This window comes from Solanum stenotomum, chromosome 6 (genome assembly GCF_019186545.1).
Source record: "Solanum stenotomum isolate F172 chromosome 6, ASM1918654v1, whole genome shotgun sequence".
Classification (NCBI taxonomy): Eukaryota; Viridiplantae; Streptophyta; class Magnoliopsida; order Solanales; family Solanaceae; genus Solanum; species Solanum stenotomum.
Genome location: NC_064287.1, coordinates 42,420,647 through 42,442,143, shown reverse-complemented (window position 1 = coordinate 42,442,143; position 21,497 = coordinate 42,420,647). Strand labels below are relative to the sequence as shown.

The following is a 21,497-nucleotide window of genomic DNA, read 5'->3' as shown; positions in this document are numbered from 1 at the left end:
TACATGCTTCTTCGCTCCTTTTACTTTTGTTTTTATATGGACACATACATAACTAAAATTTTAGTTTATTTTTACATGCACTCTGGTTATACATGACTGAAGTAGAAACGTACATGAAAAATAAAAAAAAATGCTAAATAGGGTTGTCAAAGTTATTGTTGATTTGATAAATTGATGATTGAGACACACACTAACTTTTCAAGCATCAATTTAAAAATGTGTTATAAGGCTAAACGTAAGGGAGAGTCATTAGAAAACGTAAAGTAAGTGTTATAAGGTTAATTTTGATATTACTTCACGTTTTAATGCATTTAAATAAGTTTGGTTCGCCTTGCTCCCTCCTGACATCTATTGGGAGGGAACCTCCTTTTAGAGTATGATTCGTTATTTTCAATGCGGTTAACTTTTATTAGGCTTTTTAGGAAAGTTCTCCTCTGACTATGCAGTTAACTCGACTCCAGGTATAGCTCTTAATGGGCATGCATGTAGCCGTAGGCTGAGCTTCTTTAATTTATGGCAAGCGTTATCCATCGCTTGCACTACATTGTCTGCCGATGACCTTGCATGACCGTTTCCGCTATGACTGAGCTGGCCATCACACTTGACTTCTATATTTCATTGTGAGTGTAATAGTTGAAACCACAAGAAAAAGTAAAGTGTTATAAGCTAAAACATCAATGAAATTAAAACAACACAAATTAAATAGCTACCTCGAAAACAAGTGTTCGTATAAAAAGGTAACAAGAAACAAAGACACTAAAAAAAGAAAAGAACTTGACTTAAAAAGAAATTACAAAAGAAAGACATAAGAAAAAGAAATTAATCTAACGCATTCTTTTTTCTTATTTTTTAAACATCTAACGCATTCGCTTCTAACATTCTTAAGGATTAATTGGTTAAGCAAATTTATTTTACAAAGATATGGTTATTATTAAAATATTAGAATTATGTTCAAAATATGTAATGCAATTTTTAATATTGCAGCTACGTAAAGTTCTCAAACTTCCACGTGTACCTTTCCAGACCTTTTATTTCCTTTTGTTGAGAAAAAAAAACATTGTTGGTGAAGATTATTTTTTAATTTAATTGAGATGACTTCTACCAAGATAATGAATATAAGATGAAATTGAAATCATATATGTCATGAGATGTTTTTGTTAAATCCAACAAAAGATTAACCTAAATAATTCAAGTCTTTTTATGGAATCTCATTGTAAATTTAATATAACTATGTTTGACCTAATTTCTTCGCAATATTTTTGAACACTAGTTACAATTCTTCTTAAAAGTCAAATTAAGTTTAAGCAATCCGAATTCCAATTTTTCGAGGAAGAGATCGATCCAAAATTTAAAGTTTGAGAGATTTTCAAAAATAACAATTTGAGACTTATTAGTAATTTATAATTATAATTTGAGTATTTAATATTCATAATAATTGTTTGAGATGTCTGACAATTTTGTTTTTGAGGTGTCAGACAATTATATTCGTTGTATACTTGTATTCATACGTGCATTTAGATTATATATATGACTAGGTACGGATTCAATCTAATCCAGTTGTTTTTTTTTTCAAATAGTATATTTGAATTAAGAAATTCATTAAATATAAATATAAAGTTTAAAACCCAGTTATTAATACTTAAAATAGTCATGCATTTTAAAATTCAAAACCCATAAAATCAAAATTTTGATTCACCTTTAATATAGGTTGTATCAACAAATAGAAGTAATATCGATGAATACAAATTGTATTGATGAATATAGCCCAAATGTATATATAGAAAGATACAAAAAAAAAAGTGGAAGTGTATTTGTTTGCTCTAATTTTACTGGTATGCTTTTGTTAATATACCATTAATATTCATTCCCTCTAACTTTATTTATATTTATTTGCTCAAAATTCACTTGTATTCATGTGCAAATTTAGATTGTATCAACGAATACCATTTGAATATACACAAAGATACAAAAATAAAATAAAATATATATATGAAGCTATATCCATTTGCTCTAGTTTCACTTGCATTCTTCATGCTCTTCTTGTACCATTTGTATTTATTCGCTCTTGTATCACTTATATTTATTTACTCTAATATTAAAAATGCAACAAAAAGAGAGAAAAATAAAAATATAAAAATACAAAACAGAGAGGGTAAAAAATACAGATATACAAAAAGAGAGAAATAGAGTGGAGTCGTGGAGAGGTAGATAGAGGTGAGAGAGGAGAAAAGCGAGCGAAAGCAAAAGAGATAATAAAAAAATAAAATATAATTATAAAATATATTTTGATGGTATTTGAATAATTTATGTGCATCTCAATTATTAAATTCGAAATACAAACACAAATATAATCGAAAAAGTCCTTTGTAAAAGTAAATAGGCACTAATTAAGGAATCTAAATAAAGCCAAAAATTATTACTCCCGCTGTCCCTAATTACTTGTCAATTTTGACAAATCAATAAAGGATAATTTTTTTTACCTATTATACCCTCAATTAAATGACTAATTACTTTAAAAAATGTGGAACTTTTCATCCACTTCATAATTAATAGGGGTAAAATGGTAAACTCATCATGTCATTAATTGTTTTCTTAATAGGCGTGTCAATTCAAAAGTGGACAAGTAAATAAGGACAGAGGGAGGGAGTAAATCTTAATTTTTTATTAAAAAAAAACTTTATATTATTCTTTTTTTTTATTACTGTGACACTCACTCACTGCCCATATTCAGTTAATTCTCACGGGCACAATTACTACTTTTGCCTTTAAACCCCTTTAATTTATTCTTGCTTTTGTTTAGGTCACGGTTTCCTCGACTCCTTTTTTCCTTCCCCCTTCCTAGCTAGAGCTATGATATATTACGTTCTATCCGTCTCAATTTAAATGAATTAGTCTGACTTAATATATAATTTACAAAAGAAAGAAAGATTTTTAAAATTTGTGGTCTAAAATAAGTTATAAATATTTATGTGGGTAGAAATTATTTTATTAAGGATAAAATAGATATTTTAAAGTTAAATTGTTACTAAATATAGAAATGTGTCATTTTTTGGGACTGACTAAAGTAAGTCATATAAAGTGGGACATACGGAGTACTAAATACTTGGTTTGTTCCTATTTATACTCAAAATAAATGTTCCTTAATACTTGTTATTTCACAAAATTAATACATAAATAACACTATTCTTCTTATTTTACCCTTGAGAGTTATTAGTCTTGAAAGTATGAATGTGACCAACATATGAAAACTAAATGATTAATTCATACTTATTGGTCAATTTAATTAATCAAAATAACTATATATGTTCATTTATTGGAAACTTGATTTTGAGAGAACACTAAATGAACATACAATGATAAATTTACTTAATTTTTTAAGTAACGTGAAATCTAAAATGGTGATATATAAATAAGAATAGAGGGAGGAGTATGAAAATATATCCTTTTTTTGGGATCGACTAAAAAGAGGGAATATATTTCTTTTTTTTGTTTGTTTCTTTAGGTTATGTAAAAGTAACATAAAAAGTACTGGTAACATTACAACAACAACTTGTTTAAACATATAGTTAAACTCACACTCTTCATTTAATATTCTCATCCTCTTTCTCGTCCTTCTTTTAAATAAAGCTTCCATTGTCCAAAAAAATTCAATCTCAAAGAGTACTTACTTTTTCTTCTTCTTAATTCCTTTCTCTTCAAGATTTTTTTCCAACTAGCTAGAGAAGAGAATATATTCCCTTTCCAATATAAAAAGTAATACTCTTATCTTCTTCTTTTTTAACCTTTTCATCTTCTATTTATACATACCCCAAAAAATTTGATTTTTATAATATATTTCATGAGAAAAATGGGATTAGTTTCTAAAAAAACAATGGATGGAAATCATGTTTTAGAGTCATCAGAAGGCAAAAAAGGATGGATGATTACATTGAGAAGTCCATTGAAGCCTATATTAACATCCAAGAATTGGAAGAACAACAAACATGTTGATGATGAAGAGGAACAAGAGATTGCAACAACTCCAACATATGAGGAATCAAAGTTATCAAGAAAGTATTTAACATGTCCACCACCTCCTAAGAAGAGAAAAACATCTTCAAGGTGTACTCATCATGACTATAGTAGTAATAATAATAGGGAATTCTTTCATCCACCAATAGACTTGGAAAGTGTTTTTATGAGCATGCACACTTTAAATTAATTATTTATCGAGCCGTGAAATCAGCTCTTTGAAAAAATGCAGGATAAGACTGCATACAATAGACCTTTTATGTGGTCTGACACTTCTCTAGACCCCGCACATAGCGGGAGCTTAGTGAAATTGGTTTTTTTTTCTTTCTCTTTTCCTAGTTTGATTAGATTTCTCCCTTTGTTAATTACTCAGACTACTTAGGTAGTAGCTTTTAATCTTGTTTGGTTTCCACTATTTCATGTGTACAAGAGTTCCTCTTTATATAAATAAGATGAAAATTTCACTTGTTACCGCATTATATTTTTGAATTTTGAGCTTGTCTATGTTAAATGTGTAATCATCTTACTTAAAAGCTTAAACGCCATTGAACATACTTTTTACCTGTGTCTTTTAATTTATGGTTTCCACTTTATATATTGATGTATCTTCACAAACACAAAGCCCCTAACTCTATTTTCATTCTATTTATGTCGTGTTCTCCTTGCAAATAACTTATAATTAATTTAGAGTTCAACGTAATAATATCTGATGGCATTGTAATGAATTTTTAGACCATCAAATTACCTCATTTTGTTGTAATCAATATTGTTTTATTTTCAAGATTAAAAAGATCAGTTTTTACGGAAGATTACCAATAGATATCATTGATATGATTTAATAGTGAAAATTTCTTTACACAATTGGTAATTTATATTTTATAAATAATTTTAAGGATACTTTAGTTATTTGAACATAAAATATTGTCACAATTTAATGCTTGTCAGCTATTTATTTATTTATTTTTCCATCAATAAGTGAAACATGCCTAATTTGTCACTTTAGAAATGATAACTTTATGTAGTTCATTTTGTTTGTAAATTGGTCCACATTTTTTGCAGTTTCCTGGAAAGATATATAATTCACTTTCTTTTGTTGCCTTTTCCTCCATGCATGTTTTTGGCAACAATTCAAAAGAAAAAGAGAAAATACATAATTACCGCATTAAACTAAGATCTGTTTTTTAAGAAGACACATAAATTTTGCGGGGGTCCTAATACCCCCTCAAACAATTAAGAAGTGTTATAGATATTCCACTTTTCAATCAAACTCAATTGCAAGAAAAGAAGTATAGTCACGCACCACTTATTTTCTGCCACGTATTAAAATTATTTAATTTTTAATACTTATTTTTATTTTTTCTTAATAATTAACTTTATTTCCATTTTCCTCTTTCTTCTTCCGTTCATTACTCCAACCTTATGCTCTGTTTGCTGTAGAGCAGCCACCATCACCGACAATTCTTTGGCGAAGTCTTCATTATCATCATTGCCCTTCATTCTTTTCTTTTAATATTTTCCATGTTTTTTTCAACCATTAAACAACAATGAAAAATTATAAGTAAATGATGGGATTAGTTATGATGGAATAAGTTATGCTAAGATTATTTTTTATTGAGTGTTTTGGTTTGTTGTATTCAAAATAATAAATCTTAAGAACAACATATAAGTTTACAAAATTACCCTTCATGGATATGAAAAGTAATGTATAAAAAGTGTTTAAAGGGATATTTTTGTCATTTAGTCATATTATTCCGGGATAAGTTATCCCGGGATTACTATACCACCCATGGGAAGGGATAACTTATCCCGCTATTAATTATTAATCCCGAGATAAGTTATCTCGGACTTGCCAACCAAACAACAAATTAAGTGGCACTATAATTTAATCCCATGACTATTTTAAGTTATCAGTCACACCGAACGACCCCTTAAGTTACTAAAGTAATANCTTTTCTTTTAATATTTTCCGTGTTTTTTTCAATCATTAAACAACAATGAAAAATTATAAGTAAATGATGGGATTAGTTATGATGAGATAAGTTATGCTAAGATTATTTTTTATTGAGTGTTTGGTTTGTTGTATTCAAAATAATAAATCTTAAGAACAATATATAAGTTTACAAAATTACCCTTCATGGATATGAAAAGTAATGTATAAAAAGTGTTTAAAGGGACATATTTGTCATTTAGTCATTTTATTCCGGGATAAGTTATATATCCCGGGATTACTATACCACCCATGGGAAGGGATAACTTATCCCGTTACTAATTATTAATTTCGGAATAAGTTATCCCGGACTTGCCAACCAAACAACAAATTAAGTGGCACTATAATTTAATCCCATGACTATTTTAAGTTGTCCTTCACACCAAACGACCCCTTAAGTTACTAAAGTAATAACACGTCCAAGATCAAGATAATGGAGTTCTATAGTACTGATCTCTAACCGAATAATATCAATAGATCGAAATTTCTAAATTTACATGCTAAAAGACTTCATTATCAATTAACTTTCTTTTAAAAGAGAACCATAGATTTTCAAAGAACAAAGTTCACAATTTTATTTTATTTTTGAAAAAACGGGGGATAAAAGAAGAAAAGTGAATAAAGAAAAGCAAGAATCTACGGAAAACAATGATAAAAATGAGCGATATAAATGGGTCTTCTAAGTTGAAGAAGATAAAAAAAAGGTAATTGGGTTTTTTGAGTTTGAGTGAAGAAGATAATGGAAAAGAAAGAATTGAGAAAGTACAATTTTTTAATATATATTTATGATTAAATAAATACTGAAATAAATATTTTTTTTACTTTTTGGCTAAATTCACTTGCTATTGGAGAGTGAACTACACTCTACATGCCACATAGGCTTATAATGGGATGATAAATTCATTCTAAGTAAGAACAAGGGGTGTAATAGGACTCCTGCAAAGTTTAAGTGTCTTCTTAAAAAACAGGTTTTACTTTAATGGCGTAATGATGTATTTTCTCAAAGAAAAAATAACAATACTATATACTAGAATCGTTGTTCATTTTTGCTTTTTCTTCATCTAAAACTTTAAAATGAAGGTAATTAAATTAAATACATGCAAATACAAGTCAAAATCGAGCCAATTTAGCTGCGGGACGATATATATATATATAGTAAAGATTTATTACACGTGTAGTTTAACAGTTTTACTTAATATAATATATAATGAGTATTCAGTATTTTTATTATATGACCAGACATAACAAAAACATAATTAGAATTTCCATTAAGCAAAATAAAAATATAAGAAAATAAGCACTTGGGAAAATAAAGTAAATTTAACTTATAGCATAGACAGATAAAAAAAAAAAGCTTTTTATGTATATTGAGTGATCATTCGTAAAATTAACCCAATTTTTTTTTTTATGTATATTGAGTGATCATTCGTAAAATTAACCCATAGTTGATTAAAGAAACATTTATTACAATGTTTAAACCTATTGAAAAGTAGTTAGTGGTAAAGAGTAAAATTAATACCCTACCACCCCACATTTTTTCACTTTTTTTCCTCTCAAGGTATTAGATGCTGGTTGTTTGGAACAATATTATAATATATAAGATGCTTTAAAGTTGATTGACTATATATATGACAAACATGTTACAAAAGGTTCCAATTAAATCATATATACAGTAAATAGAACATGAGTAATTAAACCTTTGAATGTACTATAGTCTATATATCAGTGTCATTATCTTCTTTAGTCTTTGTTTAGTGTCCCACACAACAAATTATATTAATGACTGCCACTCATATAGGTGTTAGCTAGGATATATAGTGGGAACCTTCTTTAATTTGAAATGTGTGGTTTTTTTTTCTTTTTGCCATAAGAATTTAGGAACCAAAAGACAATGTTACATATCAAGGAATAGGGGCCATATTGGATTAGAATCCTAGGTGAACTTCTTAAGTAGATGCTAATAATTCATGTTTTTTCAACCTTCACTCTAATACAATTAATTCAGATTTGTACCGCGTAAAGTTTATTAAAGAGAGAAGTGCTATGTTTTTTATTGAGAATTACTGTACCGCGTAAAATTATGTTTAATTATCGTTTTTATTTGATTATATCGTGGAACTTTTGGCATAATATAATCTAATTCCAATGAATTCTTGATATTATTTTCTTCATCTCAATTTATATAATATCGTTTGACTTGATATAAAATTTATGCAAAAAAAAAAAAGACTATTGAAATTTATGATCTAAAATATTGTTAATCATTTATATTGCTATAAATAATTTCATTTAAGCTAAAAGTAAAATTTTAACTTTAAATTATTTCTTATTATAAAATTTCACAATATACTTCTTGGGATAAACTATAAAGAAAAGAGTACGGATTATTGTATCACATTTTAAAACTGGTTTACTTCGAAATTCAGGCTATTAATTATAGTCCATATAGTCTAGAAAAACAGATAATTATTGGAGAGAGAAAGATATTGTTTTTGATTGATATTTTAAGAGTTAAATTGGTACCTTTATCTTTTTAGGCTTAGATAAACAAAGACCTATGCTACAATATATAGTACTTACTAAATTATTAATTCTATACTGTACTAGCCTCATATTTTTTTGATTGGTTTATGGAATGTTTATCACAAAAGAACAATAAACATCATTAGTTAAATGAATTGGGAAATTGGGAATATTGAGAGGGATCAAGTTGAATACATTTAATTTTTGATAATATAATATAAAAATGTAGTGATTTATGGACAAGGGGGACTTCACCTAATATATGGCTTTGTCAATATGTGTACACCAATGTAAATAAACAAAGTATTATTGGGATCTGAACCAATGAAGAGGCAATGATGTCTTTTCAGAAGAAAAAAAATGGTACTCTCTCCGTCTCATTTTATGTGGCAGTATTTGATCGGATACAAAATTTAAGAAATAAATGAAAACTTTGAAATGTTTATTAAATTATCCCTTCAAAAAATAGTCATATTAAAAAATTGACTCATTTTTCTCCCTCCTCATAGATGTATTGGAGTACTATCTAAAGTGGGACTAACAAGGGTAAATGAGGAATTGTACCTTTAAATACTTATCATATAAGAAAATGTGACATTCTTTTTGGGACTGACCAAAAAAAAAATGGTATCATATAAAATGGGACGGAGAGAGTAGCATTTTTCTTTTTAATTGGCATAGAGTGAAGTTCCATATATTGGGGGTTAATAATAGATAAGGTTTTTAGTAAAATCTTTTGAGTTTTGATGCAATTTTTGAGCAATAAATATTAGGATTAGCTACTTCACCTATTCAACAATAGTTATCCACTATTGATTTTGCACACTTCTTAAGAAATTATAAATAAAAAATAATTTTATTATATTACCCTTTGAATACAATAAATACAATGTTTGGAAAATGTAATTAAAAAATGACTATAATTAATGATAAAGGTAAATTAGAAACTAATTATAAATTAGAAACTAAGTGTAAAATTAGTCATTGATTTTATAAAGTAGACAAGTATTGTTGAACATCTCAAAATAGTATAGTGATTAGTGAATAATTATTGTTGGACTGAGGGAGTAAATAATCTGTCGAATGCACTCAGCACTAAAGTATTTCGTTTTGAAAATTAAAAGAACACTATAAAATTGCTAATTTCAAAAGTAATGTTTTCTTTTTCATTTTTGTTTTGATATATTTATTTATTTTAAATTTTCTCTCCTAGAAATATTCTCTTAAATAGAGATATTCATTTGTGCTTGAATAACAACTCAAGATGAACCTTATGAAAACCTTATATATATCTCGAGGAGAATTACCTAATTTTATACCACGTGAAAACACTCATGGTCACAATCAATAAGGCACTGATTTTATTTGGTGGGCAAAGAATATTCAATAACTTAATTTATCTAGTAAACTACTAATGGCTCATCCATAGTCTATGATGAATTAATCGTATTCTAAATCGAGCAATGAATTTATTTGAAGCAGTGACTTTCATATCATAGTAAGTATGNTCATTGATTTTATAAAGTAGACAAGTATTGTTGAACCTCAAAATAATATAGTGATTAGTGAATAATTATTGTTGGACTGAGGGAGTATATAATCTGTCGACTGCACTCAGCACTAAAGTATTTCGTTTTGAAAATTAAAAGAACACTATAAAATTGCTAATTTCAAAAGTAATGTTTTCTTTTTCATTTTTGTTTTGATATATTTATTTATTTTAAATTTTCTATCCTAGAAATATTCTCTTAACTAGAGGTATTCATTTGTGCTTGAATAACAATTCAAGATGAACCTTATGAAAACCTTATATATCTCGAGAAGAATTACCTAATTTTATACCACGTGAAAACACTCATGGTCACAATCAATAAGGCGCTGATTTTACTTGGTGGGCAAAGAATACTCGATAACTTAATTTAACTAGTAAACTACTAATGGCTCATTCATAGTCGATGATGAATTAATCGCATTCTAAATCGAGCAATGAATTTATTTGAAGCAATGACTTTTATATCAGAGTAAGTATGAGGCACTTGATTAAATTTAAATTTGCACGAAAAAATTTATATTGAAAAATAAAACGCCCTCTAACAAAACGTATACTAACTAGCTAGTTGGTGAGTTATAATTGTAAAAGAATGTGAATATTCCACGTAAACTCAAATCCTTAACTAGTGAACAACTCAAGATTCTTATAATTATAAAACTTATCCCTTAGACAATATTCGATATGTAATAGTAAGAACTTGAATATTTTATTCTTAGAATTAAATTTTCAAATTTCAAAACTTTGAGATAATGAGGAAAAAATATTGGCAGGTAGAATATACTATTATACCTTACAAGTACGTTTACATATATTTTATTACATGTTTTTGGTGTTATATGTATGTGGTACATGAAAAGTTGATTTTTTTTTTTTATTCACTAATTGGTACACTCAACATTTTAGATAAACTCATTTTTCCAATCAACATCTAAAAGGTGGAAGTCGTAATTATTAATTAATAGGGTGCAGTTAGCTAGCTCAATTATTGAGCTTTTATGTAGTACTAATTAAGGACCACTTTGTTTACAATTGTTTTGTTTTATACACATCTAATTATTCACAAAGTTCAGAAAAATTGCATAATTGTCATTGATTTTTTGTGGCAGTATTCATCTGAAATAATTCAAATGAACTATATAAAAGATAAAATAACTTGGCTCTTTCTTAAAAGTGAAAATGAGAGGACAATCCAACAGTTTAAAAAGCCACTACTCAAAATGTAATTTTATTTTAGGTATAATATATAAATGTGTTTGTTAACTTGGTTTCAACTAATATTTACACCCTCTAATTTTGGACGTACATAAATAGACACTTAAATTTGTATAAAGTTAAACAAGTAGATACATGATCCTATGTAGCATCCTGAGTGAAAATTTGTATCATGGTCCTAGATGTGTAATGTCACGTAGGATGCGTGTGTCTGTTTATTCAACTTTATACAAGTTTAAGTATCTACTTGTACACACTCGGAGGGCATAAATGACAGTTGAAGCCAGGTTAAATGGCATATTTATGTATTATGTCTTTATTTTATGAAGAATTTGAATTTCATATGGTCGTCATGCTTTATCTCAATTTATGTAATACTTTCTGTATAGTTTTCAAATATATAAATATTATTTTAAAAACTTAAAATATCTATATCCCAATTCATAATCAAAATTAAAGTCTTTTTAACCCTAGTATTCCAAATGCCTTCACATTGAGACAGAAGAAAGGGAAAATGCATAAGTATCCCCTCAACCTATGCCCGAAATCTCAGAGACACATTTATACTATACTAAGGTCCTATTACCCTCTGAACTTATTTTACAAATAATTTTCTACCTCTTTTCGGCCTACGTGGCACTATCTTCTGGGCCTAGCGCGTGTTGACAATTTTTTCAAGTTATATGGTTAATAGTGCCACGTAGGCCAAAAAGGGATTGAAAATTATTTATAAAATAAGTTCATGGGGTAATAGGACCTTAGTATAGTGTAAGTGTGTCTCTGGAATTTCGGGCATAGATTGGGGTGTACTTATGCATTTTCCCAGAAGAAATATAAACTAGCTATTAGTAGTATCATTTATCTAGAGAGAAAATAGCCAAAAGACCCCCCAATCTATTACCTAATTCTCAACTACACACTTGTACTTTACGGGAGTCCTACTCCCCCTTAAATTATTTTAAAGTGGAATTATTTGCTCCCTAAATGTTGAGATGGCAAAGAAAGTGTAGTTCACTCTCTTTGAGAGAGTGAGAAGCAAAAATAATAATTAAAACTTTAATTTTTAGATTATTTTTAGTTTATATTGGTTTTCTGTTTTTTTTTTTTTAAATTAAGTTTCTTTTCAGTTTCAGTTTTTTTTTTCTTTTTACCTTTTTTTTTCCCTTCACCATAGCAGCATCGATAGAAACTCAGCTCCACCATCAAGTCCTTCGTCAGCCTCCCACCATTAAGCGGATTTCATCCTCAAATCACAATTTTTTCACGGTAGATCCATTTGAAAATTTGACAATAGCTTAAAATCAAAATTAAAATCGAAAGTCAAGAAGATCAAATTTTACTGTCATTATTGGAGAAATTTAGGAACCCTTGAGTGAAATTTATAAGTTCCCTTAGTTATGTTATCCTGACCCAACCACCGTACATAATTATCGCGCCGTCAATCGCCATCTACCTTCGCCGTGAACCACCGGGTTCATCTTTAAAGTTGCTAAGCTCTCAATAATTTCAACTAAAATCGAAAACCCACTTTGAAAAATCAAATTTGAAGTCTCCAAATATTGAAAATTATCAGTCTTTTGTGTTTATCACTAAGCTTCAATGCAGCCCATTCATTGCGTATCCTACCAAACAATATCAAATGGTAAATCTTTTTACTAGTTTGAAAAATCATTTCATCAAAGTAAAGAAAAAAAGGAGCAAGAAAGGAAAGAGAAGAAGGGTAATATAAAAGGAAAAGTAAAATAAAGGAAAAAATATATTTTTTAAAAAAAGGTAAATTACGTGGCAAGCGCATGCCACTTAATTTTTTATACAAATCTGGGCGTGAGTTTTTAAAGGGTATATATTATACTTTTAAAATGTTCAAGGGGTAATAGAACCCCCACAAAGTATAAGTGTGTAGTTGAAAATTTGATAATAAATTAGAGGGGCTTTTGACTGTTTTCTCTTTATCTAGACATGACTTTACTTTGTTTGGATAAGAAATTTCCTTGATAATAGTTTCATTTTAAATAAATATATATTTTATCTGAATGATTATTGGTGGAAAATAAAAAAAATATTAAGATAATTTGACAAGAATATTTTATTAAAATATTCATTTTTATAGGAAAAGAAGAAGAAGAGAAACTCACATAATAGGCTCAAAGTCCATTGTGATCTCATCTATAATAGAAAAGGCTAAGAGAAAAGTTTGAATGTGTAAAAAGGTGTAGAAAAAATTAGTTCACCTTTGATAAGGTGAATAAACAAGTGACTTTGACTGAAGCTTCAACTTAATAGATAAGGTTTGCATACTGTGTTTTTTTTTTCTCCATCCAATATTGTGTCCGCATTGAAGCACCAATTAAATCTGATTTCCACACTATAGGGCTTATTAGGGGATGACACTCCCAACAAAATTTTCTTCAGACCCAAAACTCAAATCCGAGATCTCTGATTAAGGACGAAACAATTTCACCACTACACCACAACCCATATTGCGTTTATCTATAGGTTTGATAAGACCTTTTATATGAAATTTCTTAGGGCGCAACTATTTATCTTGTGCATGAATCAGAACACAAGGAAAACTGACTTAATCCTTGGAATCTAACAATTTCACTAGGTAAAAGTAATCTATATTTAACTTGTATATTTACTAAACTTGATCTTTTCAATATGGAAAAAAAAATGACTCTCAAGGTCTTATAATCCTGACAGTTGATGTAGTTGATAATCCTGAGTTCTAGAGGATAACTTGTTTGTGCCCTAAAGCATATCACTGTAAGCATCTATTCTGTTATCTATAGGCAAAAAAGACAATTACAGATTCATTGTGATTCTCACATTTATTTGAAGATACTTATTTTGGATGGGTCGCACCAATAGGACGAACTAAATGAGTTCTGACTTCTGCATCATGAACTTTGTATAGCGCAAATTACCTTGACAGTTTCTAGAAAGACATAGGGAAGGAATGGAGAAATCGAGCGTTGTTTGCACCATATCCAAGTGATCCAGCCAAAGAAGCAATGTCACTCCATCATTATCAAACTGACTGCAATCTCTTACTGTCCATGAAGGTCCCCCACCAAAGCGCCTTCTACAGATCAGAATCATTCTCAACAAGTGATTGCCATCCACTCTAACAAATCCCAAGTACTAACTTCCCCACAGAACTGTTTACATGCCTGCCTGCCAGGGGCAGAAAATCAAAATTAAAATCAAATGAGATAATAGTTCATTCACAATATAAAATGAGTCAAGGAGACAACTAATCAAGGGTGAAAGTCACAATTTTAAACTATATGCGGCAAAAAATCCAAAGAGAAAGAAACATACTCAATCTTGCAATTCTAAAGAACCATCTGTAACGAAAAAATGAGGGAAAAAAATACTAACAAATATTACGTCTCTCATCTTGAGCAATCTTTAGGCTAAGCGGAACAGTAAGAAATCAATGAATTAGTTCAAGACACATGCAACGACTAGAAGCAACAGCTTGCAGTTGCAGGAAGTAAAAACAATATCAAAAGCTTCAGCTAACTAAACACTCAGTTTTCAAAGACCTCTGTAGTAAACAAAATGGAAGTACATGTCCTTGAGATACAAAGAAATCCTCCCTACCTACTCCCGCCGTCCCAACTTATGTAACACTTCCTTTTTTAGTCAGTCCAAAGAAAAATGACACATTTCTATTTAGAAATAATTTAACTTTAGATTTCTCATTCTACCCTTAATGAGATGATTTATAGCCACAAATATATATATATATATATATATATATATATATATATATATAGCTTATATTAGATCACAAGTTTCAAAACCAACTGAGCATCACATAAATTGGGTTGCAGGGAGTAATCAATTTGTATGTATAGCCACTTCAGTTTTGCTCACCCTTACTCTAAAGTATCTTTCTTCTGGGAACATGGTCAATCATAATTTTTTAATTTATGCCAAGTAACCATGTCAGACAAGTCCTCTCAATATGGATTAAGAGAATAACATTCTTACCTTCAATACCGTAACAACAATATTATTCGTCCAAACATATCGAGACAAAACAGCAGATGGAAAACAACCACTTTTTTTTTCTCACAAGGAGGGGCTAGCTTGAAGTCTGAAAATACACATATAATTAGTGATAGAAAACTGAAGAAAAACAATCACGTCATCCAAGGAATAGAGAAAACCCAGGCTAGAATCGCTTCTCTCCCTGAAAAAAAATTTGCAAAGATGAAGTTAGTAAGTAGGGAAATATAAAAATTAGAATAAGATACATAACCCAGCTGCCTTGTAGAATGCAATTGAACAAGCCATAATAATCTTTTCATAGCTGCAAACATTACCTCAGTTAAATATTCATATAAATTGCAATCATGGTTTGTCTTTTTGCATCTGCTGAGTACTCGTAAAAAATGCTTGAAAGGTGGCTTGCAATTTTCCCAGATTCACCTAGACACATGCAATCATAACATCTTTCACTTCCAATCCTCAATGCCAAGATAACCAGAACATCCCATAAAGCAATCCATCTTCCAAGGGAAATCCAAATATAACCCACTCTTGAAAATCTGTAGGATAATGTCAAAGACAGTGGTGTTTAATTTATCAATGTTATCAAACACTATAACAGAGTATGTAATAAGCTAGGTCGCTGAGTCATTAGTCTCATCTGTCTCACTAAAACTGCAACAAGAGCTACAAGTAACAATAATGAAATAAGCTTTACCTTAATGGATAAATACTCATCCCAACTCACCTTTTGAATGGTGAAAGCAGGAGGGAAAGAAATTTATAACCAACTAAGTGATGAGTGCAAATATTATGTATAGTCTGTAGAAGTGACATGTAAAATTACCGCAATAACACTGCGAGTGACAGCTAGACATCGCCTAAAGCTTTATGATAGTCTGCAAAAGTGCAGATAAAATGCCACAAAGTCTTGAATGGCCCTTGCAAGAAAGTCCAAATTCCCCTGTGCTTCTGTTTTAGAAAGAATACTACTAAGTCCATCGTGCCAAGTTTCCTAACACCTAGCTTTAGAGGCCAATATTTTTTTATTTTTTTTTTATGACCGTGGTGTTTGGGTCAGCTTTCGCACACCTCGACTAATTCCATGGAATACCTGCCACCTCCCACTAGCAACATGTATGTCCACCAAGGCCAAGACAGATGGGAAGAATCACCTAGTATTTTTTTTGTCTCCGTTGAGTTTTGAACCTGAGACCTTAGGGTTCTCAACCACTTCATTGACCACTAGGCCACACCCTTGGGTGCCTTTAGAGGCAAAGATTTTCTCTTCTTGGTGTAAGGCTTCCAATTCTTTTTCCACCTGCATTGCGTATCAAACTCGGAGTTGGTCATAGTTCAAATACTTGAATTAGAATTAATAAGTGCAACTCAGTAAGGAATATTATGTCATATAACTAGAAGAAATAGAAATAAAAATGGTATTTTCTAAGTAGAATAAACTCCCACTACAAAGTTACAAAAAAAATTTGAACTGTTTGTGAAAAAATGGATATATGAGTTTGCCAAGTTGATTACCTAGAGTCACAATAAAAAAAATGCAGATTATATTGAGGCATAACTCAACAAGAAGAAAACATACCCAATATAGCTCTTGTATGATTGTATGATTCTTTGTTTTCGGCAAGAAACACTAGAAGAGCTCAAACCATATCTAGAGAAGCTAGTCAATTTTGTCTGAAGACAAATAAGCTCTACGTGAAACCAGTAACAATTTTTGCCACTTCATTAGCATTATCATACTCCCCTTTTGAACACAATAAAGCAATACAAGAATAATAAGAATTGAAGTCGAGGAACTGTGTTATTTGAGTGTCTTTATTATGACGGTTGTTTGATGCCTTCACTGATGTCCAACTCTCGCATGATCTGGAGTCTATATCTGTTTTGTATTTGCAGGACGAGTCTTTAGAATCAACTCTCTTCTCTCTAACGGGGAAAAACATGGACACCACTTCATTGAGAATATTAACTGCCTCTTGGATGCTTCCTTGCTCACACAACAGAGAAAGAAAACTTCTAATTGACTCTGTTTCAATTTCACTTTCAACTCTGCCAAGAAGATCAATGACAGATTTTGATTGAAACATCTCCCTCAAAATGCATCGAGATTCTTCCATCCTTCCTTTATCACATAAACCTCTCACCAAGTACATGAAACCCAAGAAATCAGGTAGTGTACCTCTCGTTTTGAACTCAGAAAAGAACCCAAGAGCTCCCTCCATGTCACCCTTCTGACAATAGCTGTTAAGTACTGCACCGACAGTGAATTCATCTGGAGTTAGGCCTTTAGCTTGCAAATCAAGAAGAAGCTTCAAAGTTTCCTGGACTTGACCTAACTTGCTGCATCCATCAATTAATGAATTGTATATGTGAGTATTCGGTCTAAGATCCTTTAGGGACATTTCCTCAAACAACCTCCTCGCATCTTCTAAAAGACCTTCTTTTGATAAAGTGTCAATGAGTATACCATATGTGATTTCCGAAGGAACTATATTATTCTTTTCTAATGAATCAAATAACCGAAAAGCTTCAACCACACACCCTTGACGACACAACCCATTGATAACTGAGTTATAGGTTACAATATTGAAAGAAATTTCTTTATTCTTGGCAAAATTACAGAGATCTAATGCCCTGTCGGTATGTCCTCCTTTGCAAAGGCCGTCAATAACAATTGAGTAGTCAACCACATCCAAGAGCGGTAGCTTATCTCCCGCTCCCACAATAAGGTCAAAAGCATCCATATATCGGCCACCTTTTGTCAGTGTCCTCAAAACTATAGCAGGAAAAGTTACCGCAGATACGTCACCTTTCATAGTAGCAAGGAACCGAAGTGCAGTTTCTATATTTTTAATGCAAAGAAAGTACACAAGTATCTCCTTTTCTCTAAGCTCAAACATCCCATAATTTTTTATGAATGTTGTCAAAAGGAGGCCAGTCAAAAAGGTTTTGCCACCATAGAGAAGAGATCTCATTATAAGATAGTAAGAGTTCTTGCTTAGTACAAAACCATTACTTTGGATCACCAATGCAGCCTCTGATAATCCTTTGTTGCACAGGAAAGAAACAGCATCGTTACACAATGAACCAAATTTTTCATGCTCAATTCTTCCCAATCTCTGAAACAAATCTAAAACTCCATCAGCTCCCTTAACTCCAAAGATCTTTTTGATTAATATCATATAGATCCTTGTACTTAAAGGCAGACCTCGATCTATTAGTTCAACAAATACTTCAACTGCCATGTCCGGCATGTCATTCTCACAAAGCCCCTGAATGGTGCAATTGTAACATGCAGCTGAAGTTATAGATGCCTTCCTAAATTCATCAAATATCTCAAGAGCCTCATCTAGCATTCCTACTTTTGAGTAACCTTCAATCATTGTACAGTAAGTAACATAATTGGAAGTCAAGCCCATATCCGATATTTTCTTATATATGGAAAGAGCATCCTCAAACAACCCCATCATAAACAAGCCTTTTAAAAGCAAGTTGCACATAGTAACATCCAGAGAAACATCAGCTGCTTCAACTCGATTTTTTGTTTCTAGCATTCCCGTGACATTTTCTTCTTGCATATAACCATGTAACAACGTACTATATGTGATAATATCTCCGGGGAATCCCTTAGACACATCATCAGCCTCAATCATCCTCCCTGCTTTGCACAATCCATTAATAATGGTGTTGTATGTGACAACACTAGGTTTTATGCCTCTCTTCTCCATTTCACCGAGCAGTTCGAATGCTCGTTCCATGTCACCCTTCCTGCACACACCATCAATTAACACTGCATAAAGAAACTCATCCGTTTCAATCTGCAAATCTTCAACTATCGTAAACACTGCAAACGCCTCACTCAGTTTCCCTTTCTTGCAAAATCCTAATATCACTGCTGTAAGAGTAACCAAATTAGGTTGCAGACCACGTTTTTTCATTGTGTATAGGAAACCAACTGCTTTCTCCACATGCCCCTCCTTTGAAAACCCATCAATAAGTATTGTATAGCTTATTGTATCCAACTCAATTCTCCTACACACCATCTCATTGTGTTTGCAGAGTGCCTCTTCAATTGCCCCTTCTCTAAAATACCCATATATCCAATTACTGTAAAACACAACATCTAATTCTAATCCATATATCTGCATCCTAGCAACCAAATCCGAAACCTCGTCGATTCTTCCTAACCTACAATAAGCACTTAATAGTGCTGTATAAGTAACAACATTGGGCTTCAAATAACCTAAACTCACAGCATTCTCAAAGAACTTAACAGCAAGTTCAGCCTTTCCAACACTCAAAAACCCAGAAATCACACAACTACATACAAAATTATCAAATGGGTATTTATTTTTCTCATTGTTCATCAAATCTAACACATGAATTGCCTCATCCATCTTTCCCTGACTACATAAACAGTAAATCAATGAAGAGTAAGTGTACGAAGAAAGCAAAACACCATCACTCACTGAGCAATCCTGCAGTATGGAAAGCGCCTTTTCGGGGTTTCTTTTACAGAGGGGTTGAATTAATGAATCAAATAAGCTTTTCTCCATCTGGGTATTCTTCTTCTTCAAGTACTGAACTGCCTCATCATATTTATCCTCTTTGACAAGGGCTTGTATGAAAATTCTGCGTGTCTTGGAATCTTCTTTGAATTGGTTTGATTTCACCAAGTGTATGATAAGTTTGAATCTTTTGGATTTAGAAAGGAAGAGGAGGAATTGATTGAAGTGAGTGGTGGTGGGAGTGAAACCACTCTTCAATAGAGAAACAAGGGAGAGAGATTGAGAATTGGCAAGCAAAAGGAGGGTGGAGAATGGTCTAATGTTAGAAATCTTAGAGAAAATCATGGCCTACAGTTCTATACAGTGAGATTTGGCAACTTTCATAGAAGTAATTTGAGAAAAATGAAAAACCAAGAGCAAATACTCTTCAAATCCCAAAAATGAAGAGCCTAATGCAGCCAAGTTCTTCTTCAATATTTGTCCGATCAGGTTTCAGTGGTGTTGCATAACTTTGCCTCTCATTTCCACCGGAGCCGAGTTCAGAGTTTTTGCTCCATCACCAAAGATTTGAGCAGAATTTGGGCGAGAAGAAAATAAAAGGGATGATTTCATAAACATCCCCTTAGATTTGGTTATGTAACACTAATCACTTGTAATTTATATTTGTTCACTTTTAATTGTCATATTATATTTTTTGAAAATTAATTTGATTAATTTTTAAATTTAAATTAAATTATATTAATTTGATATTTTTTTTTAAAATAGATATTAAAAAGCTATACGAAAATTACTATAAATTGGAAATTTTTACATATAAATATGATTAAAAATACATCGTAAAATGTTAGTCAAAATTCATATAGTTTGACTCTTAAAAAAGAAATCATGACAAATAAAAAAGAGATTGAGGGAGTAGTTATTAGGCTAACCTTTCTTATTTAAACTTTTTTTGTAATAACAAATATTTTAATCTATTTATAATCAAAGTAATGAAAAATAATCAAGGAATAACTTCATACACTTTTCGTTAAATTTGACTTCATAACACTAATTTACGATATTGTATGTATATATTGGTTGAAATATGAATTCAACAGGTGGACAACTTAGAGAATGATGTGTTGTAGAATGTTTCTGGTGGGATTCAAGTCAAGAAGACAATTTTGACTTAAAATTATGAGAATGTCCAGACAATTTATATCAAACCTACATCAAACGGTCTTTCTCCGAAATAGAGTTTATGATAGGCCATAATCGGCACAATATGATAAGCTTCATATATTAACCAGCTTCAAAAAATCTAGAATTCACTATGATGGTTATGTATCCACGTACGTGATAAATGCAAAGTACAAATAATGATCATCATAGGCTGCTAAATGCTTGAGAAATATTGTTTTAGGGTTAAGTTATAAATACACCTTATCTCTCTCTCACTTGTATTCCAACTAATTTTCATTTTACTACTAAAGATCTTGAATTGGAACAAACCACAAATACTCCATCAAGTCAAATTGTTTGACAATTTTATCAAGACTCTAACTAGGTGTTTGGTCATGCAATACCATATCACGATATGGTATCGTGAGATGAAATCAGCATTTTGGACATGTGATTTTACGTTGATTCCATCTCATGATTCCATATCATGAGATGTGATTCCATAATCTCTAAAAACCAT

The 21,497-nt window shown here is 30.8% G+C and overlaps 1 protein-coding gene across 2 annotated transcripts; it reads right to left on the bottom strand.

Annotated features, from left to right (window-relative positions):
- Positions 1–13,968: 13,968 nt before the first annotated feature.
- On the bottom strand, positions 13,969–20,413 carry LOC125867762 (pentatricopeptide repeat-containing protein At5g57250, mitochondrial). Of its 2 annotated transcripts, none has more exons than XM_049548334.1 (5): positions 16,888–20,413; positions 16,135–16,608; positions 15,623–15,847; positions 15,288–15,489; positions 13,969–14,462 (listed from the first exon to the last, which is right to left on the bottom strand). In XM_049548334.1, the coding sequence occupies exon 1, from the start codon at positions 20,159–20,161 to the stop codon at positions 17,000–17,002; it is 3,162 nt and encodes a 1,053-aa protein (XP_049404291.1). In that variant the 5' UTR covers positions 20,162–20,413; the 3' UTR covers positions 13,969–14,462; positions 15,288–15,489; positions 15,623–15,847; positions 16,135–16,608; positions 16,888–16,999. The 2 variants fall into 2 exon arrangements, with proteins under 2 accessions (XP_049404291.1, XP_049404292.1); XM_049548335.1 differs by having other exon boundaries at positions 14,094–14,458.
- Between the last annotated feature and the right edge of the window lie 1,084 nt (positions 20,414–21,497).